This window comes from Etheostoma cragini, chromosome 6 (assembly GCF_013103735.1).
Source record: "Etheostoma cragini isolate CJK2018 chromosome 6, CSU_Ecrag_1.0, whole genome shotgun sequence".
In the NCBI taxonomy this organism is placed as follows: Eukaryota; Metazoa; Chordata; class Actinopteri; order Perciformes; family Percidae; genus Etheostoma; species Etheostoma cragini.
Window position 1 is genome coordinate 23,158,358 of NC_048412.1, and position 23,295 is coordinate 23,181,652.

The 23,295-nt window shown below is 39.3% G+C and overlaps 2 protein-coding genes across 6 annotated transcripts in view; one reads left to right on the forward strand and one right to left on the reverse strand.

The window, feature by feature from the left end:
* The window catches only part of gramd1a (GRAM domain containing 1A), a 33,699-nt gene extending 16,966 nt beyond the window's left edge, over positions 1 to 16,733 (reverse strand). The window contains exons 1-9 of one of the 5 annotated variants that reach the window (XM_034873888.1): positions 16,467 to 16,733; positions 15,633 to 15,772; positions 12,038 to 13,154; positions 4,038 to 4,257; positions 1,948 to 1,968; positions 1,632 to 1,716; positions 1,299 to 1,402; positions 1,001 to 1,096; positions 596 to 676 (exon numbers count right to left, since the gene is read on the reverse strand). In XM_034873888.1, the coding sequence (XP_034729779.1) occupies positions 596 to 676; positions 1,001 to 1,096; positions 1,299 to 1,402; positions 1,632 to 1,716; positions 1,948 to 1,968; positions 4,038 to 4,257; positions 12,038 to 12,507 (1,077 nt within the window). In that variant the 5' untranslated portion in view covers positions 12,508 to 13,154; positions 15,633 to 15,772; positions 16,467 to 16,733. Of the gene's footprint in view, positions 1 to 595; positions 677 to 1,000; positions 1,097 to 1,298; positions 1,403 to 1,631; positions 1,717 to 1,947; positions 1,969 to 4,037; positions 4,258 to 6,670; positions 7,043 to 12,037; positions 13,155 to 14,431; positions 14,992 to 15,632; positions 15,773 to 16,466 lie in introns of those variants that run through there. The other 4 variants (XM_034873890.1, XM_034873889.1, XM_034873891.1 and 1 more) reach the window with 4 other exon arrangements.
* Positions 16,734 to 18,403: 1,670 nt separating this feature from the next.
* si:ch211-225p5.8 (uncharacterized protein LOC555567 homolog) lies at positions 18,404 to 23,172 on the forward strand. Its single transcript, XM_034874389.1, has 6 exons — positions 18,404 to 18,796; positions 19,519 to 19,685; positions 20,230 to 20,464; positions 21,045 to 21,204; positions 21,992 to 22,045; positions 22,208 to 23,172. Exons 1-5 carry the CDS (start codon positions 18,754 to 18,756, stop codon positions 22,035 to 22,037), a joined length of 651 nt encoding a protein of 216 aa, XP_034730280.1. The 5' UTR covers positions 18,404 to 18,753; the 3' UTR covers positions 22,038 to 22,045; positions 22,208 to 23,172.
* The last annotated feature ends 123 nt before the right edge of the window (positions 23,173 to 23,295 follow it).

The following is a 23,295-nucleotide window of genomic DNA, read 5'->3' on the forward strand; positions in this document are numbered from 1 at the left end:
TTCTTGTTCAGTAGTTATTTAGGATCAAAATGACCTGCGGCCTGATACCCGATGGACATCCCCTCAGCCATTTCATGATCAAGATAATACAACAACTAAATTCACAACCCCCAGATTTATCTTTTTTATGACATTAAAATAGAAAATCAATCTATTTGTTGTTGTCAGACTTTGAAATGTGTAGCCTTCAGATAGACCATGTTGAATTTTGTCAATCTCCATTATGACAACTGATCAGCAAGTAGGTATGAAGTTAACATATCTGATTCTCTTCCTGATAAAGTATTTGATAATTGTTCTTGGCAGTGATTTCATGTTTATTTGACAGCCTTTAACACGTGAAACATTAAGTCAATAGTTCATGTCTGTTGCCATGGGCTTTATTCCTAAACTGCTCTTTCTGCACCAGTGCTGTTCAACTAAATGTCTATGTTGAAATGCAGCAAATAACAGTGATTTGAACTGTTCCCCAAGCCTGTGTTTGAGGCCATCTCTACCTTGTTGACACAATTTTCTATTTTAAGATGATAACTACTAGCCGTGTCCCACCATGCAAAAGCATAAACCGGCAGACGGGTGGGAGAGGAGATTGTACCTTTTCCAACAGTGCGTTCTGCCACAGACGGAAAATCATCATGAAGCTGCGATCCCTTGCTCCAAAAGACGTGAAGAAGTGCTGAGAGGGACATTATCAGTGGGACAGGAAGGAAGAAAGATGTTATTTGGACTGATGGTTTCCCTCTGTTGGGATTACTTTGTTACACCCAGTAAGGATAAAGTTAAGTCAGCTCATTTGATACTGCTTCACTAGCAAAAACAGGTTTTGAAGTAAACAATTTCAACAGCTATCACTTGTCATGCTTTTGTAGCAGCAACCAAACTGTACAGGATAAATTATCATGTGTCATTACAACTACAGAAATGTGCTTTTGGACTAAAATTAGAAGTCTTCAGTTCTTTGAAAATGGGCCCAAACTAGTTCAATGTGCTCGAGTCTGACCTTCTCATTGTCAGTGCTGATCTGGATGGCGTTTGGGATGAGCTTGGCAGTCTTCTCTTTGGTCATAGAGGTCACGTCTTTCAGCAGGATAGTGATCTTTACAGGGAAGGAGAAAGATTTATTGTTTGTATGCTTCAGTGTGTATTCCTGTGCACAATAGTCTTATCTCAACAAGGGCCTGAGTCTATCTATATTGATCTGCAAACAAGTGCATTTAAAAGAAATTCTTATCTGATTGCAGGTGTGACATTAACTAGGTTGCGCGTGCAAATGTGTACACAGTGTGTCCCTGACTTACAGTGGTTTCCCAGCGGAAGATGTTACTGTAGAAACAGAGCCAATTCTCTGACAGATAAAGGCGGCCCTGAAGCAGTATGTCTTTCTGCAGAGCGCAAGAGTAGTCTGAGGAAAGGAACAAGAAAAGAAAAGAGGTCAATTAAAATGAAAGGAACTGGCTTATTTCAAAAAATACAATTCAACAATAACAATTCAAGAGGTTCATTTTATTTTAGGGGGTCTGACGTTGATGTATTCAATCTTTGTGAGTGTGTGGTGCCACAGGGGTGGCTCGCTTCACATTAGCTCAGTACAGAGTTTTAACTTTAACACCTACAGTATGTGTCTCACTCACCCACTATAAGTCGCTCTGTGTCAGGAAGTTTCTTAAAGAGTTTACGAAAGTCCTCGTTCCGCTGTTTGTATGTAGGACTGAGAACCTTAGGGTGAGGACAGGAAATGGAACGTGTTATTTCACTCCACAACTAACCAGCACATCAGGTCTAGGCTGGAATGTTTGGCTTAATATCTAAAAGATTAACAGTTCTTCATTGATAAGCATTTTACTTGGTAACTAGTTCCACTCAACCGGAACTCAAACACACAAACCTCAGCAAAATCATGTAGCTTGAGTGGAAATGTGAAATGAAAGGCTGTTAATGTGTACTTACATTGTACCAGCTCTGCATTTTCTGTAAAAAGAACAAACAGCTTATTTAGTAGTTAACAGTATTAAAAAGTAACAAACTTCAATATCTGTATGCATGTGATCCTGCCAGTCCAGGGCCACATGCTAAGCCTGTTTCATGTAACCTGAGGTTTTGTTTTCAGCACTTCTCCATTTAAAAAAGGTGCGTGTCAGTGACCATCTGTCATGAACAGTCATTAGTATCATTAGTAACAAGCTGTTCTTTTCACAACAATGAGACTGAGATAAAAGAGATGTGAAAGCTTGTATGAAACCCTCAGGCATACAGAACTACAGGAACTGGCTGGGTAAATTGACAGAGAGCAAACATGCCAACATTTTAAAGTCCACGAAGTTCACTAACAGATATATATAAAGATATCATGTTTGTTTTTATTCTCAATTTACAAATGTAGTTATCAAACAAAAGAAATAAATCACATCAATACTTGGCGTTACTACCCTCTGCCTTCAAACCAGCATCAATTCTCATTGGCACACTTGCAAAAAGCAGACAACGTTGAGGATCGTAGTGATCGGCCTAGGAAACCTAGTGCAGCAAATGAAAACACTTCAAGCTTATTTCCCTTCAAAAATCAGGAGATGTCCAGCAGTGAGGTCAGCTCCGAAATTGCAGAAACCAGTGGTACTCAGGTACACCCATCTACTAAGTCCAAGAAGTCTGGCCAGAAGTGGTCTTCACGGAAAAGCTGCCGCCAAAAAGCCGACATGGAAACAAGACCAAGCAACTCAACTATGCATGAAAACATAGGACATACCTGTAAACTCAGAAGGGCTGAAAAAGGTGACACCTCTTTATTTATCACCACCCCCCGTGTTGTTTTTCAGACAACGGCAGCTGCAGACTGTTGTTGGAATTCTCTACAGTGAAATAGTGTTAATCCAGCTGCTAACTAACGTTAGGCTAACATTATCTGCTGCCAAGTGTAGTGTTTATTGGCGTTTACATGCGTTAGGTGATGTTTCAGTTGCCTCTACCGTCTGTTTCTTAGCATCAGAGAGCAGCACAGAAGGACTTTCAGTGGCACCAAAATCTGCGTTGCTATTTGGGCCGGCAGATAACGGTCGTCAAAGCACGAGTTTTTGAAACTCCCGTTTAAGGGAAATTGTACCCCCTCCACTCCCCCTTCGGATCTACATACATACAGGCAGATGCTTATCAATCATAAAATACCATCAGGGAGTTGTATGATTGGCCCCGCCGAATTTATTCTGCAGCAGGACAACAACCCTAAACATACAGCCAAGGTCATTAGAAACTATCTTCAGTGTAAAGAAGAACAAGAAGTCCTGGAAGTGATGGCATGGCCCCCACAGAGTCCTGATCTCAGTATCATCTAGTGTGTCTGGGATTACATGAAGAGACAAAAGGATTTGAGGAAGCCTACACCCACAGAAGATCTGTGGTTAGTTCTCCAAGATATTCGGAACAACCTACCAGCCGAGTTCCTTCAAAAACTGTGTGCAAGTGTACTAAGAAGAACTGATGCTGTCTTGAGGAAAAAGTGTATTCACACAAAACATTGATTTGTTTTAGATTCTTCTTCTGTTCATTCACTGTATTTTGTTAATGGATGAAAATAAATTATTAATACTTCGATTTTTGAAAGCATTCTTAGTTTACAGCATTGCATTACAGAAAATGCAGCTAAAATTCAGATCCAAATCTCTTAGAATGATGCCTTCATGTGCAACTGTTTGTTAGCTTGTTATTAAATGTTTTAGATCAAACTGTCCAAAGTCCTCACAGAAATGGTTTGAGTCTTTAGATAAGACACCACAAGATTGCAGAATAAATAGTCATGGTATATTATCAACATGTTTGATTTAGTTATGTCACTGCGATGCCATAAGAGATTTGAGTCTTCTACGCAAACACATGAAGCTTACATAGCAATCATACTGTATACTGAATTGGAGCACTGGTAGTAAGCGCTTGCCTTTAGCCTCACCTCTCCATATCTACAGACCTCTCGCCAGCAGTAGATTTAGAAATTAAGCTAAGCACCCATCTATATCATATCACCTTAATCAGCGGATATTGTGAGTTACCTTGGCATTGCGGCTGAAGTGGCGAGAAGCAAGTGGGTAGGCAGATGTGAGGGAGGAGGCAGAAGGTATGGAGGGCAGAGGGCTATCTGAACCGCCTCCTCCTCCAATGCTGCTCTTCTCTCCTCCTCCCTCACTCTCACTGGCCCTGCCTCCCCCGAGGACCCTGCGCCGCAGGGAGGGAGAGCTGCCGGGGGTGCTACGTGGAGAGTTACTGGCCGTACTGGAGAAAAAAAAATGACAGAGAGAGAGAGACTTAACTCAGAGGAGAGAGAGAGAAGTAAGTTCATTTCATATTTAAATTCAAAATTAAAAGCTGCGGGCGTTTCCTATTTGATAACAGCATGCCATCTCAAACTGCCTACTGAAGACCAGAGAAAAAACAAACAATTTGATCAGCTGAACTTTGACTGGTACAGCAGCCAGACAGTCAGGGTATTTAAAGCCTTTCAGTAATGGGACTTAAGACTGTCAAATCAAGAAGACTGTCCAATCAAGAAGTGTTACTACACAACACAAGACCCGCATTTCCCCTTAGAAATACACTACCAGGAATATCAAGACTAAACGCACCATCATAGATAACGCAGAAAAAGGCTACACAGTTGTCATGACTTTGAATTAACAGGATGGGCAGGACTCAAACAATTTGTCAGTTGACAGAAATGTGACCAATAACAACTATGACAATCGACTAAAAAGGACTAAACAATTTCAAGACATCCATTTATTTATGATTGCCATTGATTTTATTTTACATTTGATATGCTTTATCTCTGAAATTCAGCAAATATCTCTTCCCTCTCCCACGAGAAACAGAGTTACACCATTATAATAAAATGTAAATAAGATTGGAAATATTACTTTGCCAACTTGGTATACAAATATGAATTTTTCTGGGTGTTTAATTCAAATAACATTCTTTCTCTAGAAATTCTGACTTCACCTTTAAACACAAAATAATGGTTCAGACTCTAGTGTCCTCATCAGGGTCATACTGCTGCCAAAACATTTGCATCTAATGTTCAGGCCAGTGATAAGTGTAAATTACTATGTTTAAGCCACAACACAGTTTCCATGGTTTCACCTCATTCCTCTGTAAGCAAAACAACCGCCACTATCACCATTAGTCATCTTAGAAATGCGCATTTGTCTTTTAAACACACACAATTGTTTACCACTGTCCATTCCCTTATCCCAAGCAGACACCTTGAATTAGATGTAGCTGCCCACGTTCTTGCTTTATATAAGTAAACTCTACACATAAGATAGCCTTCAACTTGTTTAATGCTCTGCTCACTTACTCAACAGTATGCTGCAGTGGCTGCTTCTGGGCTACATTTCCCCACTACTCATCACCTAATTTACTCCCTTTGAACCAAACTGCTCTGCACACACCAAACACGTGCTTACCTCAAACTATCGCCAATAGAGTTAACCATTGCTTTGACACAAGCTGTCATGTTTTTGCTCCCTCCATATTGATGAAGATGATTATTGTACAAATTCCCCGTCCTTTTTATGCTGCGAGTGGTGAATCCCTCAATTAAAGTCTGTATGAATATCTAGCTCTCAGTTTTCTCTTTCTCTAGCCCAACTGGAGTCTTAACTAGACTGAGTGGTGAAAGGGTGGAGTTGGGCAAAAAAGCCTCTCTAAAAAAAAGTGGTTACTGAGAAGAGGATGCAGTCCAAGTTGGTCAGCATCCTGTGCAACTTTCCCCATCCCCTCCACAACATGCTGGTTGAGAAAAGGATTGACTCATGCAACCAAGGTGTCTAACCAAGCAACACGAGATCATTCTTACTGGTGTCTATCCAACGTTTTAACTCATCCCCCCTCAATATTAGCACACTACTGGTGTCAGTGACGGAAGCTAGAGAGGGAAAGGGGGAGTCAAATGATCACCTTCTAGCACAATCGGGCAGCAGGTTGCTGTTAAGAGGCTTGTTGTGCGCAACGGTAGGTCAATGCAACTGAGTGTGAGCATGCTGTGAAACTGCCATGATGTGTTTACAATCCGTCAGCAGCACATTATGTAAAAGTCTAACCGGCAACATAACGTGTCACAATTGTCAAATCGGATCTCTGGTAGGCTACTATCTGGTGTAGTTAACCTTGAATAATAATAATAATAAAGCGAAGCGAGCGAAAAAGATGAGCTGTCGAGACAGCTAGCACAACCGTCCAGCTACCAAAAACAATCCAGTCCAATAACACTAGATAGCCATATAACTGAATAAACACGCAAATAACGCAATATATGATAATTCATACGAATTATACAATTCGTTAAAATCACGAAGCAGTAGATTGTGCAAGGGTGGCGGCTGCTATGGTCAGTGAAATGGGTTGGCAGGTGCTTTACCGTTAGTAACGTTAGAATGAATGAGCACCGACAGCATGGACATAAACCTACAGCTAGCTATCAGTTCACACTGCTAATAGACTGTGGCTGTACACCTGTTTTTACACAAACTAGCACCTGTCTCACCCATGTCATCAGTAGGATTTGCAAAGCTGTGAGTCATCTGACCACGACACACATCCATGGACGGGATATGAGGACCACAGAGAGATCACTGCATAGCATGTAGGCTATTCATTACACTAGAGGAGACTCTCTTTTATCACTTACTCGAACATGTCATGAGGCGTTTGCGATCCAACTGATATCCACAAGAACACTCACGCGCTGCAGCTCACTATTGTATCAATATGGTGTTTCTGGCGTGTCTGTGTATGTGTGTATGCCGCTAAAGCAAGCCAGACGCTATAGGGGTGTTTGTCCGCTCCTCTGCCTTGTTTTCATCGCTCAGTCTCGGGGTAGAAATGCGCCCATCGTCCACCGTCCAGCGGTCGGATGTTATTTTCTCATATTTGCCGACCTCCACTGCATTTTGCAGCCAGGTACCGGACGGACTGCTGCTCTTTATGTCGTTAGCAGGATCCAGTAACGGGCTGCAGTCTCTGCGTCCATCCGTAATCCCCTTTGCAACAAGGGAGAGGGTGGGTGAAGGGAGGGAAGAGGAGGAGGCGGCTCCATGTGTTGAGTCAGGCCTTGCTTTTTTATAGTTAGGTGGTGCTAAACTGGGGGAACCAATGAGGAAAATATAGTCAAGGCATAGTCCAAACTGAGGGGGTTTATCTGAATTAAGAGGGACCACAAATCACATTTACCAACATAGTTATCTTTGTAATGGATGCCTTTTTCAGCATGTGAAATCGTGACTATTGCATGCTCTGTATGCTTCCTCTATTCATAACCAAACAGAGGACCAAAACAAGCGTGAGAAATTAAATTTTCAGATTCATATATGGGGATCTGTAGCATTTCCAACACATGTACTGTGTGTTTTAAGAGACTTAGATTGATCCCCATAAGTAAACAATTAGTGTAATATTTTTATTATTGGTGGGTAGGCCTTTGCCATTTTTAAGCAGAAGTTCCAAAATTCCAATGGTTCCGACTCCTCACATGTAGCTATATGCCTATTTCTTATTCCTCTGTGATAGTGACTTAAATATATTTTGGTTTTGGACTGTTGGTTGGATGAAATAAGCAGCTTGACAAACACCTTCTGGTCTCTGGGAAATTGTCATAAGAACGTCTGACTAATTTCTGATATTATATAGACCAAAATTGATTCAAGTACATTCTCGGCAGATTATACAGCCCCCAGGTTATACAGCCCTATTTCAGTCTACATGTTTCAAAAAATTAAATGTCCAAAATAAAAAAAAAGAGATGTTATTAGACTTCTTATTACTTGTGATGAATACCTTCACAATGTCAGATGGAAGTAAAAAAAACACAAAAAAACTAAACAGGTTAGACATGACTAACATTGTAAATCCACAGACCATAGCTGCCTGTGGTGAATCCACCTGGCCATAGCCCAGAGCCCATGCAATCCCTTAACCCTCAATCTCTCTGTCCATCCCTCTGGATTAGAGTCCACATCATAATCCAGGCTGGGCTGAGCTAGGCCAACATCTCCACCATCCAGGCTCCCTCTGTGTAATCTGTTTTCCTGAGGTTTGCCAATGGCCTATAATAATGGCGTGGAGTTTCATGAGCTGGGTGGAAATCGAGGAAGGGGCAAGACAGACACTAAATGGAGTTTAGAAGAATAGCGGAATAAATGTTCAGGAGTTGGATATACGCAATGTAAAAGTGCTACTTCTATGTCTTTTCTTTTCTGCCAGAAAATTTCTTATTTCAACAGAGCAAGAGAAAGGGCCGAGTAATGTATTCTGGCTAATCAGATGTAGCTTCTGGCATAAACACCAGAGTCTAGGGTAAGCACAATCCATAATGTAAAACAAACCACTAAAAAAAAGATCATTACCAAAAAACCACAGGTTCAAAGTAAATACAATGGAGCTGGCCATGACATACTGACCAGTAACAGTGAAATAAACTCTAGAAGAACATCTGAAATCAGCTCCAAAATTGGATTGATAATCAGACAGAGTGAATGTAAACAAACCAACTGAATTTGGACTAAACTTTATGTAGACTATGTGAACCAGGTAAAGTCAAAGCTGAACCGATACTACGTGGCAGAAAATAAAGCGAGGTCGCAATTACAATCAATCGCAATCAGTCAGCGGGTCACTATGTTGGAGATTTTTATGGAACATACAAAGGTATTGACTGTTTCATCAGTGTCCTTGTACTGCAAGTAGTCACACTAGCAGATTTGTCATTTCTGGCCACGGTCAGGAAGAAAGATATTTGGGTTGAATTAGATGTTTTAAAATAAAATGCCTCAATTGACTAAGGTGGAAACTGACAGGCACAGAAGATACAACTAAAAACACAAGAAAACCATTGAAGCCACCTCTGACATCTAATTTGCTTAGAAGCCTCACAAGCTTAGCAACAAAAATCTTTTGGTGTCCTCCCTGAATCCTATCACTGCTATGGGCGCCATCATTTGAGGCGGCCCACTCACTCGGATGTTTCTCCATTTTCTCCTGCATGGTTGTACCTGTATTTGGGCCTGTGTGTGTGGATATACTGTATATAACAAGAGTGAAAAAATGAATTGCCCCTTGCGGGACTTAGGGAGAATACATTCCTACTTCTTCTTCTGATACATATTCTATGGGTCCCCCTATTTTAGTAATTTGCTGTGCAACAATCTGTCTATATGCCTGCACGATACAGGGAAAAATATGAATCACAATATTTTTAGCTTAGAATTGATATCACGATTCTTGCTCTTTTTCCCCCCCTGACAAAGTGGGAGGTTAGTTGCACACATGAACCATGACAACACAAAACAAATTGGCAGAACCAAACAGATTTTCTTTGGCACCTATAGCACATTACGCATCACCACAAGCCTGTAAACATAAAAGCTTCAATGAATAACCCTATGCCTAACCCTAACCTATTTTATACAGTCTTTTAAAACTAACAAAAGAAAGATGTAGCTCATAAAATTCAATGAGAATCAAAGTAATTAAAAAAAAAATCTAAATTATTTAAAATTTAAATCGTGAACAGGGTGAGGTCACCATTTTACAAGGATTAATAATGCAGGCCTAATGTCTAAGGTGCCTTTTAGCAGGCCTGGTTTTAAGGCATGATATATGTATAGACCCTGTTCAGACATGTACGTCTTTCAGACCAACACTGTAACCGTGCAAATAGGTCAACAGGGGTCTTTAGACCTGGCCTTGCATCTAACCAGTGTTTAAAGTTGATCAAAGACTGCTTTATTTAAAAGTTAAAACACAAGTTTCAATAATACTTATAAAATCACTATATGTAACTATAGAATTATAACACGATTACCAAGACTATGTAGTACTCACTTGCAAGACCTCATTTTCTCACCCATAATTCCTGATCTTCTCAATCTCAAATGACATTTTGACATAATCATAGGCTTATTGCATAGCTGCTGCAATAACTTTCTATAAGGAAGCCAAATAAAGAACATGTAATGTCAGCCTTGTCCCCACTGACATGATGAAATTCAATAATGAGAAGATTTAGTTTTGACTGACTGCGGTTCACAACAACTCTTGATTGGCATTCGTGTCAGCGGAGTTCCCCACAGACCATTTTATCAGCAAATAAACTTTCCACTGTTAAACATGAGAAATAAACATTTGCCATAAGAGCGCAGCAGCTCGCCTTTGGTGAAGATGTTACAGTCTTGTCCAAGTTGTTTGAAAAATGCAAATCTACTGTGATTGGAAAGCCTGTCATGCTCAAAGTCAAAGTCCTCAATTTGGTTTTCTTGCCATCATTTATTTAAATTTGAAGCAGAATTAGATGACCAAAGATTAGTTTTAGTGCCAAGTGTGAATAGTAGGCGTGCACGATTCAGAAAATGTCACAATTTGATATCGATATTTAGACTTAAGATTCAATTGAAAATCTTTTTTTTTATTCAAAACCGATTCTCAATTAAAAAATTAATCGGAGTATGTACATGTAGTTACTTTACCTATGTAATAGTATACACGGCATTACAAAACAGAAAAAAATAAAAATGTTATGAATCGATTTTTAATCTGTAGAGCTTGAATTGCGATATGAATGAATCTCTTTTTTTGCACGCCCCAAGTAAATAGGGTTAATTATTTCTTTCATAGTTTATCTGATCTATGGTTTACTTAATCCTAGACATTTATAGGCTGGAGCAGTATTCTGACAAGGCGTGTTAGGATTAACCAAACATTTAATCCTTAATCTTTCCATTGCTTTATAAGCATACTATTAAATTAATTGGCAACTATTTTGATAATCGATTAATCGTTGTCATTTTTATGAAGAAAAAGAAGTTTAAGTTCTCTGATTCCAGCTTCTTAAATGTAAATTGTTTCTAGTTTCTAAATTTCTCTATGACAGTAAATTGAATATTTTTCAGTTGTGGACAAACAACGATATTTGAGGATTTCCTTTTGGGCTTTGGAAAACACTGATTAACACTTTTCACAATTTTCTGACATTTTATCAAAAGTGAAATTAGTTGTTAGTTGCAGCCCTAAACTGGGTCAATAAAATGATGTGTAAATAAAGAGGACAAGGGCACAGCTGTTCATGTGGAGCACAAGAGGATCACCCTCTGCAGTGGTCCCCAGAACCTCCTCTGATTGGGCTCGCGTGACATCATCAGACTAAGAGCCTGTTCGCATTGGCTAAAAGTGATGTCATGCTTCAGAGGAAGGATAAATGGCGCATGAACCCCGCCTCTAGCTCCCTGTGACCCAGCTCTGTTCTTATTCATTGCCACAACAGCCGTCTCATTTCTTTGTTTACAGTTTAAACAACCTTGCCGTTCTCTTATTTAGCAGGTCATCCTTCTTTAAAGGGTATCCTATTCTTTTAAAATACCAATCAATTGCAGGGAATACTGTATTAAGTAGCTATGTATGATTTCTTAGTTCAGGGTAGCAAGGACATTTCTTGTTCCTCACTGAAGTTCAACCACCCGAGTGTAGCCTGCTTTTCTTTCTTTTTTTATAATGTCATAGTGTAGCATGAATCAACTCAAGTTTTTTGACAGAGTAATTTGTCATCACTAGTTTTAGCCATTAGCTAATTTATGCCACCCTGATCCAAAATAGATGACCTTCTGTAGCATTTGAGAAAAGTCGACTGAGCGTAAATCTGTCAGATGTACAGCTTTTTTTTTAATTCCCAACCACCCAGCACAAATGAGAGGCTACTCACTCCAGTCAGTCATTGCAGCCAAATCTGGTCTCAGAAGGCCTGAATGCAAATTGGCTGAGGTTTGACAAAGCTGATTGTGTGAAATACCCATGAGACAGTCAAACATAGTGCTGACGGTGTGGTTGCTCTCCTTAAGCCACTGAACCTTATGGAGGTGCTGGTGCTGTAAGATGAGTCAGCCCATTCTCAAAGAGAAAACTGTCAACTGAATGAATGAAGGAAGGAATGTGGCACACTAGCGCTTTATTTCATTATAATTTCTTTAATCTTTGGCTGGTTATTTAGGGATGAATCCAGCACACTAACCTGCAGCTCTCCCAGTCAGAGTCTCTGCTGAGCAGGCTCCTGAGGGACCAACGGGAGCGCCGGCTGGGAGAGGGACTATGAGACCAGGAACGAGACGGCGGCAGGAGGAGGTCCTGTGAAGGGCTGTCCTCATTTTGCTCTTCCCCCTCTCTCTGACTGGCCACAGAGGGAGAGGGCGAGGGGCTGCGATGTCGAATAGTGCCCTTGTCAGCAGTTTCCTCTATTACAATATGCGGTGTTTTGCACCATTGTCGCTTAGGAGTGCAGCTTTGCTCTTCCTCATTACATTTCCTGGTTCGGGTCCTGCTGCGGTGGGATCGACCATGGCGCCTAGAGCGTGAAGGTCTGGGGCTAGGTGAGCGAGACCAGGACTCCGTATCAGAGGATGGGGGCAGGATAGTCAGCGTTGGAACCGGAATGGGCTGTGCCAGAGTGATGCCTTCTAGTCCCACAGGAGAGGACATATTCATCTTCAAAGCTTTTCAGGGCTCACTTTTCTCTTTAAATCATATGACGGGCACCGACATGGGCTTGTTGCATTTTTAAAGTTAAGATTGACCCACGATGACAGACCAAGATAGTCTAGTCAGGCTTGTGTCTGATTTATTTTAGAAACAGGATGGGTAAACACAATAAAACAGTCCCTCTGGGCAAATCAAATCTAACATAAAGTAACACTATCCTAAAGTAAAGATGGTTCAGTATACTCCATATTTTCTGTTAAGTGTTGGGTAAGTAAACATTTTCCAAGAGATGAAACCGCTTTTCACAAGTCAACACTGTTGTAGATGTGAAAACGATGCAACAGGAAGCTAGACGGATTGTCACATAATGTCACATGCCCCCTCAATTGTGTTCATTGGGCAATCTATTTCCAGTTGTCCGATCTGGATTTATGTTGGCGAAAGAGTGACTTAATGCTCCATCGTCCTTTTTCTTGTGTTAAGCTTATAGAACTTCACCCCTTCCTCCTCAGCACCTCTTGCATTCTCTTTCTTCAGTATTCCCCTGCTCCCTTCCCTTTGGCAGACTGCAAGTCTGCATTTGCATAATCAGGCTCATCTTTGCAAGAGTTGAAGTCTCAGACAAAGACAGATCTGTGTCTGGAAGTAGCTACCTGAGGAGTGACAAGAGCAGAAACTTTGCATTCAAAAAGCAGGTCTACATCTGACTTACTGCCACTTTCTAAAAAGGTTTTTAGCACAAAAACAAATGTCTGCAAGACCACGGCTATTTCTGTCTAGTCTTTGATACTGTCTGCTTTGCCAGTTCTGGGAATATGAGGTATCATATGATGATGTATTTGCAATGAAGTACTGTTCCCATTAGAGGGTCAATCAATAGAATGTGTGTGTATATATATAGCATGTAGGTTTTGCCTAGGTTTGGGGAATTGATGATCCCTTTAGCTTCATATTTTAAGATTTTCTCCCTTCAAGTAACTCAGAAATAGCCAAAACTGGGGGAACATGGGACACCAAGAGAAAAACTGAACCTCTGTGTGTTGCAAGAAAACCCCTTACATATCAGTCCCTGGGCAAATAGCAGGTACTAAATCCAAGAACACGAATTCCCAAACCTTAGACTTAAAAAAACACAGCTGGTCTTAAAACACTCCACAAAGAATAACACACAATCTCACACAGCAACTGTGTAGGCAACACTGTAGTAGACAGACAACATCTTTTGAAAATACATAGTTCATAAATCTTATAACATGGTCTAATTGCCACTAAAAGCTATCAAGGTCATAACTACATAAATAAACATACTGCAGATGTGTCCTCCAACAGGGAAGGATTGTATGTGTATGTCACTCCATTGTTTGCCTTCAAAGCAGACACTTCCAAGGCAAGGGCCGAGCACGTCTGACAGTATTTGCTGTGATCTGTTTGAACAAGACCAATCTTGTTATAGATTTGTTTGTCCAGAGTAATCCATCATAATCCCCCGTGCAGCCTTCACTCTTTGGTTCACACAAGTATGATCGTTTTTGCCAGTAAACACAGGCCAAGATATAAGATAATAAAAGATAAAATATAAGATATAATCGCAAAACACTACACTCGAACCACAGCCATATCAGACGAGGAACACTTCGGCACAAACAAGCAAATACGTGTCTGCAGTGTGAAGCAAGTGTTGAGGAACAGCTGCTCTTCTGATATCAAGTGCATCAGTCAACATTGTTGTTGCTCTGTTCATTTTGTCTTAAGAAACACAGCACTTGAATGAACTGCAGTTATGTGAAACGCCGCCAACCACTGATATCTGTTGGCACGACTTCATTGTGGCAGTTAATCACAAAAGAGGCTATCGGGATGAAATCGGGTTTAATATAACTACACAGTATAAAACGCTGCAGCCTGGGAAGACTAAAGTTGGAATTCCTACCTCCCATTGGATGAGTTTCCTCCGTTTCGGTTATCTTGCTCGGCTTCGAAAACAAGCCGAGCGACAGTGCGGGAAGTAATGTTAAAATCCACTTTTTCACAGGAACACATCAACATTCTTAGCTGCGTAAAGACGCATCTGCCGGCTGCAGCTAACAGTTAGCCTCTAGCCAGCTAACGCTTCACACAGCCAAGTGTAGCTACCTTAGCCCCCCGGCCTCTGAAGGCCGACAGCTCACAAAAGATGACTATGTGGCTAGAAGGCTTTAACTTCCAGCAGATAAAGTACCACGCCGACGTCTCCCATTGTCCCTTTTAAACGACAGGGTACAAAACACTGGTATGAAACTAAATGTAAAGCTAACAACCAAAGTTAGCTTAGCATTTATGGTGTACTAACTCGGGTTTAAAGTAACAGACAATAGTTTTTGGTCGAAAAGTGAAAACGAACGCCAGTCACTCGGCCGAGTAGGTGGGGGTAACACGAAGTCTTGTCTAGAAAAGTATTGTCCCTTTTACGTATCTGAACACGAAACAAATCCACGAACACTCTAAACATAGGCATTCTGCATATTATAAAAACTAAAGACGTTTATTAATATGTAATCTGTACACAACTATCAGCAAAGCAACAAGGACACCCCTCAGACAAACTTTGTGGTACAGTCCGGGAAAATAACTGTCCAGAGGATGTGGCGAGAGAAGAAGAAAAGTGTCAACAACCTCAAACAACCTAAAAACATCGAACATTTGCTTTATACTTGAACAACTACAATCTAATCATTAGATTCTAACAAATCGACCACGTTGCATGCATGCACTGGGCCTGCAGTTAGCCTACAGAGAAAAAAAGTAAGCGGTCCCATACAGTTTCGGTCATAGTACTTTCGTAGCAAAGACACTGCAGCAAGTTTTCTCAGTATACGATGACCTATACAAGACCTACAGGTAAATCCACAGATTTCAGAGTAATTTGAAGGGAGCTGTTGTGTGACCAAAATTAATGGACAGAAACATTGCGACCTCTTGTGTCTAAAACGGTTATGTGCAGTCATTAAATTGCGATTAAACTGAATGTGAAGTTTGTGAGTCCTTATTAGCCAGAGTTCCCTTTAAAAAAGTAATTGATTATGGATCATTTTAGCAGCAACAAAAAGGCAGTATGACATATTATGTATGACAAATAGGCATATTCATCTCACCCCCCTCCTCCTGCAGCAGCATCGCTTCATATGGTGTCATGAACTATTAGAGGTAGGATGCAGCGTGTAAGAGATTGGATATCTTCTCCTCCAGAACATAGACAGTAAACAAGGCCAATGACAAGTCACCTTGTCTGAAGCTGAAACAAATAACATACAATTACATGACTGAAATTATGTACATTTTTGGTAATTCGTTCATTGTTGATTTATTTCCAGATTAATTGGGGGAAAATTGCAACTTTTTCAATTAATTAAGAAAATTATAATTTGCGTTAATGGTAAAACATGGCCATCAAGGTTTGCTAAAGTCCAGAGTAGCATCTTCAAATTACATGTTTTGTCCGACCAACAACTTAAATATATTCAGTTTTCTATCACAAATCCTCACAAATGAATCTGGAATGTAAAATGTTAGGCATTTTTGGCTGGAAAATAACTTAATTAATGAATAGATGATCAACATAATTGCAGCTTAGATTTGCGTTGATCAGCTAATTGATTAATTGACTAATAGTTTAAGCTCTTGTGGATTTAAAAGAACCTAACAGTTTTAGTGCACTGCACAAGAAGTACTACTTCAACTCTATCTTGTTTCTAATTCCCACACACATACATATTTTGCATGATTCAATCTTATTTACATAATGTTGAGCCCTCAACGTACCAGACTTTTTTTAAAAGACACACTATGACAGACTTTAACAACGAAACTTTAGAAGCCCTGATAGAAGTAAAGTCAAAGACTTTTTTTTTAAGGACTATACAGTATTAAACAACATACTGTATATCCTGAAGATATGCACAACTTTTGTTGTAATGAATTTGTTTTACCTGCCTGTCAGTTTTGCTTTTCAGCCAGTAGTTGCTTTTGAATCCTTTCAAATCGATGGATTAGCATCACAATGACTTGGCATTTTCCAAATCTTCATAGGTTTTCCAGGCATCCTCCGTCTTCTCACTCCCTGTAACCGCCTCCTGTAATCAACACTTCACCGACTCCACTTCAACAGAGAACCAACTGCATCTGTGTTTCATATGCAGCCAAGCAGGCAAGAAGCGGTTCCAGTATACAGGGAGTTGTGTTGCTGAGCACCTCAGGCTGCTGAATCGGGGGACTGGAAACTCGATATGTGCTAAAAATAAAAAAACATCACCAGCATAGCGAGAAAGGGGGTGTGTTACTCACTGTGTGTATGCGTGTGTAGAGTGACAGAGGTGCAGCCCACCCTCCCATATACACAACACACAGACACACACACACACACACAGGGTTTATCATATGTCAACATTTCCTTGAAGTTTCCCCCGTCATGTGTGTGCCAACCCAAGGGCTTTATTTCACCCTGTGTCTAATTCTCAAAATTTCTCTGGCTGATTTGTATTGTCATTATCATTCTTAGGCTACCACAAGGTTAAAAGAGGCTAGGACCCTTATCAAGTGCTTCACTGTGTCATCCGGTTACATCACATGACAACATCAATGACCTCTAATGCTGCCAAAACACATGGACACACACAAGCACATACACGCAGCCGAACTGGCAGAAACACAGCTTGTATGCAACCCGTGTATGCTGTGCGTCTTTTTAATGTACGTATGGTCTCAGAGGGGGACATGTTTGATGTGACCTGGCATGTCACAAGGTATTCCCAAAGAAAAACAATTCACTACATTAATCACGTCACCACGCTGACCGTACTGACCACGTGAATCTGTTTGCCACTTTAATCAGCACGCAAGTTGAGGCCTTCAGTCAATGTCTGTTTTGTCAGCCTTGACTTCAGTGGCCTTGTTTTTTTGGACCAGCCAACTGGCATTGACTAACTGTCAGATCCTTTAATGGAAGATGTCAAACTGATAAGAAGATAAGCAATACAGTAGACTTAAGAACTAGAGGGAATGGAATTATTGGTTAAACGATTTATTGATGATAAATTAATTTAGTTTGGAGCGGCACCCAGGGCGGAAAATCAGTAGTTATTAATACCAAATTTCATGACAGATTCACCAAACAAGACAGAAAAAAGAATGTTAATTGTCAGTTTAGCACTTTGAATTAGATTGCAGTGGCTAAAAAACAAGAAACAGATGAAAAAACAGAAATTAAAAAAAAAGTTTATGAAAAAAGCGTGAAATCCTCGATAAAACCTCAATATACATGTTTTATACCCTTAATTTCAAAACACAGGAGCAAATGTGTCTCTGTTGAAGTGTCCTTGAGCAAAGAACAGCAGGGTTCTGACCGTAGCTGACCGTGACCTCTGACCTTTGGAAAGGGACAGGAGAAAGCAGCATTTATTTACAGACAAAACATACATTTATATTGCATTTCAAGGTAGCTATCCCTTTAAGCCCCCCATAGTTGTTTGCTCCACTCTGCACATGTTTGTCAGAAAGAATTTGTTTAACAAAACATGTCAGGGATTATTTTGCATGCCAGACCTGCTGCTTTTTTATTTTGTTATTAAAATGAGTATAAAAGCCACTGCATAGAACAGTATTATTTCTTTGAAGCAAAGATAATTTCAAGGCAAGCAAAAGAACACATTACCCGTACCTGCATAATACCTTAAATATTAATAAAAAAGCACCACTAAAAAAAGATTTTTTTTTAGGACGTTGAAACCTTGTCCTCGTACAGAGAACTTTCCTTTGTCGTTCTATCAATCAGAAGAAACACGTATGTAGTCTGATATTAGATGGTCATGCTGTAGTCCGGGATCAGGTCTCAGGTTTCCTGCAGGCTTTTGACACTCACAACGTCTCCTGGATTCACACACTCTAAATATAGCAGACTTTAAGTCAGACTGGATTGCAGGGGAGACTTAAAACTACTGCAAAGAACACACCGAGACTCAAGTCTTTTAGTAAACATTGTCTGTGTTCTGAAGCTCTCAGTCATTTTTTACTTTTAAGAAATGCGAGTTTGTTGCACTGATGGACTGATACTCTGGATCAAATGGTGAACTGGTTTGAAATGGAGATTATGGAATTATTCAGGGATCAAGAGGCATTATCCCAGTAATGTAATCTTAATCAGCACAGATATTTCTCGGTTTACTGCAAGGGAAGTCCAATATTTTGTTCAACAGTTGGCCATAAGTTGCTCCAGCAGAAATGATATTCCACTTGTCTCTTTTTATCGGCGTCAATCTTTTCGGTAAGTCCAAAAACATTCATGTCCCTACCTTTATGAGAAACTATTAATGTTGGTGGTTGAAACTGCACATTTTAAAGTGTGTTTCTTTCTTTTCAGGGTCCTCAGAGCTTTGTCATATAATGTCATAAAACAATCAAAAGTTGTAATAAACATAAGAGAGGCCACCATTAGACTATAACGTTTTTTATATATTGATTTAAAAACACATAGGTTCTGAACACCCAATGTTTTAGCATTTAAGCTTTATATATCGGACTAATTTAAAATAAATCGTGTGCATTCATAATAGATAATTCATCCCCACGTCCCTTTCCAAACATACTAAATAAGACTATGTTCTTGAATACAATTTCTTTTAGATGAAATGAAAATCTCTGACACATTAGCTTCATCATTTGAGACTTAGACATAGAGGACGTTATAAGAGACATAAAAACAATTGTCTTACAGAGAACTTAAACTTCTAGCTTTAATTATTGTGGCTAATAGATAATGTAAAACTAGTATTGATATTATATTTAGATGTATTATACAGTATACTCTAGTTTCTAGAGTCTAAATGGTAAATGAAAATGTGTCACTATCAGAATACACGTGCATGTTCTTCCTTTCCTATGTCTCTCTCCTCTTGCATCTTTGTCTCCTTTTCCCTCTTCTTGTTTTTTTAATATAAAATAAATGGTTTTTTTCTACTTCTGTGTCTTCTTCCCCTCCCTCTGCAGTGTCCCAGTGCCATGGCGGCTGTGCGGAGGTGGACTCCCTGACTGAAGCTGTGGCAGGAGAAGGATTCCTGCTGGGCTGCATCTCATGTAAGAGAAGAGAGGAGGTGCCTGCCCGAGCCACTGTAGACTGGCACTTCAAACCGCTGGGAGAGGAGGAGTTCAGGCATGTGAGTCCTCCAACGTCTTTAAAGGAACTGTTAAATCTAGTTATAGTTTGTGATTGAAAAAGGTCATTCTTCTACTATCAGGGTGCCTTAAGCAACTGTGCCATAAAGTATTGCCAAAGAATAGCTCCAAAAAAATAAAATAAAAATAAAAAACTAACTAGAAAAACATTGTAGAACCCTTTTGCAATTATGGAAGCACATAATGTAATCTGAAAACTGCTGCCTTGGTTAAAAACAATGTAACTGATCTCAGCGGGTATTCTGTCTACAATGGAGTGCAATGGACATTTCTAAGTGACCCCAAACTTTTAACCGGTAGTGTGTGTGTATGTATCTTCTGTTTTAGAAGAACAAATCTAACACAAACTGTCTATCTTTTGTAAGTACTAAGGAATAAATGTATATTATGGTCTACTACTGCCTACTATATAAAAATAAGTTATAGTATATAGAGTATCCCATTAGAGGGTATGTTGCATGCTCTTCACTCCTTCCCTGAAATTCACGAATATTCATAAAATTCTCATTTATTTCCATTTATCAGATTTTCCACTATGACCACCCCAGTGCTAACATCATCAATGAAGATTTCAGCGAGCGTCTGGTGTGGCATGGATCGAACAACAGCGATATTCAGATAGGAGCCGTTTACATTCATAACGTCACCTTCAATGACACAGGGACGTACCGCTGCACAATCCTCCGCACCCTCCATCTGCCCAAGTATGACGAGCACGTCACTGTGGAGAAAGAGTTCGAGCTCAACGTGGTGGCTATAGGTAAGGTGGGGTGTACCTGGGAAAAGGCTGGCTGTCAGCAGTGGTAGAGGAAGTAAGCAGATCATTCACTCAATTAAAAGTACTTATACTATATATATATATATATATATATATATATATATATATATATATATATATATATATATATATATATATATATATATATATCAAAATAATCAAAATGAATCCTGATTAATGAGACTGTAAATAAGAAAGTACTACTACATTTCTACAGTCCTACTTTTCTTTTATCTTTTCTTTTTTTGTAAAATATTGGATAATTTCACCTCAGCAATAGTTATTTTAAGGAAACCATCTAACTTCAAATGGATATGTGATACATGCAACAAAAGGCCCGAAGGACAGAAGATTCTTTTTTAAGTAGAACTCATTCTGAGTTATTTTCCAGTAAACCTGTGCGATAAAACCCTTTGACTGTGCGTGTTCAGGCTTATCTCAACTGTTTAGATGATTTTTGACTTTAGAGCAGCTACATCCTCAACACATCTCCACAACAGAGTCTTTGGCCTGGTGGCCATGCTTCCTCTCTAATGTTACATTGGATGTTCCTCTTTCCCAGCCAATCGGGAGCTGACAGCAGTGATCTCAGAGATTGTCATGTACGTCCTGATTGTGGTTCTGCAGCTGTGGCTCATTGTGGTTCTGGTCTACTGTTACCATAAGATTTCGGAGGAGCATGAAGGTCGGGAGGCCCGTAAAGCTCTCAAGGCTCAGGCACAGTGAGTCACTTGTATTTAATGTGATGACTTACTAAGATGATTCATTTCGGATTTATCTTTAAGCATTTAACCAACACACTGGGGTCAGCGGCCTTAAATAATGCCATAGATTATTTACAGTATACTAAATATATATAAGATTGTTGGACCAAATTATTATTTTTGTCTTCACCACAGTCAACTTGCATCAGCAGGTCTGTCTGTGCATGTGTCTGCATGTGTTTTGTCTTCCCTTCCTCCCGTCTATCTTCTCTTATGGTCCTGGGACGCGTTCACAGCCTCAGTGTATGGTTTGTAATTTCTAAATGTATAAAAAATACTTTCTATAATGAGGTATTGTTTTGCCCTATGCCGTTTCTCACATCTAAATTAGGGATGGTCCGATACCATTTTTTGCTTCCCGATACTATTCTGATACCCGAACCAGTGTGTCATATATGTTATTGTGTTTAAACAACTGTACACTACTATCCCTGTACATATGTGATATGACTTCTATCTTTGTTGTCGGTCTGGCTCAGGTTAAACTCCTTGTGAAACATGAACTTACACAAACAATCAATGCCACAGAACTCTTATCATCCAGTTTGACTGTCAGTTATAACCGAAAAAGAACATAAACTAATTAAATTTAGATTTCCTTTCTTTTTCTTCGATACGTGGTATCGGATCGGAGAAACTCCAGTTATTCCCGATAACAACGTTTTAGGCGATATCAGAGGTGATTGCGATACTGGTATCGGAACATCTCTAATCTAAATAACACTTTTTCTTTTTATATTTCCAGGCTGTTAGAATCGAAAGACGACTGTGATGGGGTGCAGCTAGAGTAATATTACCAGTGAGTTAGATTTATCTTTCACCATCACACAGATTTACTGGCTTTCACATCTGATTTAGTTATTTATTATTTATTTATTTTTTAAATGTGGTAACATTTATTCATCATGTATGAAAGAATGTCTTCCTCTTTAACTGTCTTGTTTCATTTTGTATCCACCAGGTAAAAAGATCTCTGCAAGAGTCAAGCTTCCTTACTGTACCGTGGTTTTGCTAATTAAGACAAAACTACTGTAAAACAGGTTGACTTTGAATAGCGTGGTCACGCGGTCGTACGTGCAACCTGTACGATCAACTGTAAAGACAAGCTGATGGTGCAGATGGCCGATTTTCCACCTAGTTATTAAAATGTGTACACTTGATTTGTGAAAAAAAGTACTTTAAAAGGTTTTTGAAAAGAAATAACCAATTAAAAAGCCATTTAATTCTATAGAATTAAATGGCTTTTTAGTATTTAATAATCATTAAAATAATATTCTTTAAACAATTAATTTAATTACCAGAGCCAAACATCATATGCCCAACAATTAATTAAATAAACTGATCAAATAATTGACTTATAGTGTCAATGGCAACCCATGGCCTTTCTAGCAACTCATTTCTATTACATCTCTTTTAACCACACAACAGAAGCTGAAATGCCAAAAAATTATGTTTTTACCATCATTTAAAAAAATACAAATAAGCAATTATGTGCTCTTAGTTTTTTATTTTAACCAATGTCTTAATAATACCAAATGAGAGTTATTCAATGTCATTAATATGACCTGCCGGGTATCTAAGAAGTCTTTGTATCTTGATATTTTAATGTGCAATTGAAACATTATATTGATATCACTTAGTGTTAAGCATAAGCAAGATGTCTTTATTTAACAGTGTCTACAGGCAGAAACACTGTTCAGTTCCTCTAAACTTATTTGTCCTTTTCTATGGTTGTCCAATTTTGTAAATGAATCGAAATTAAATAAATGTTTTTGTCAATCATTTTTGTCCACCGCCCTTGCTGCCTCTGAACAAATGACTTAATTGGTGTTATCTTTGACAATGCTTTGCTGTTAAAGAACTGCATACGTTTACTGGATGTTGCCTGGGATGTTTCCTGTGCACTTTATGTTTAATAATGTATTTTTTTAAATATACATCTAAAAACAATTGGTTTTGGAGAAAATAAAACATTGATCTCTTGACTTTGCTGTGCCTGCCAATCCCACGAAAGAAGATAAGCACGCGCACACACACACATGCACACAC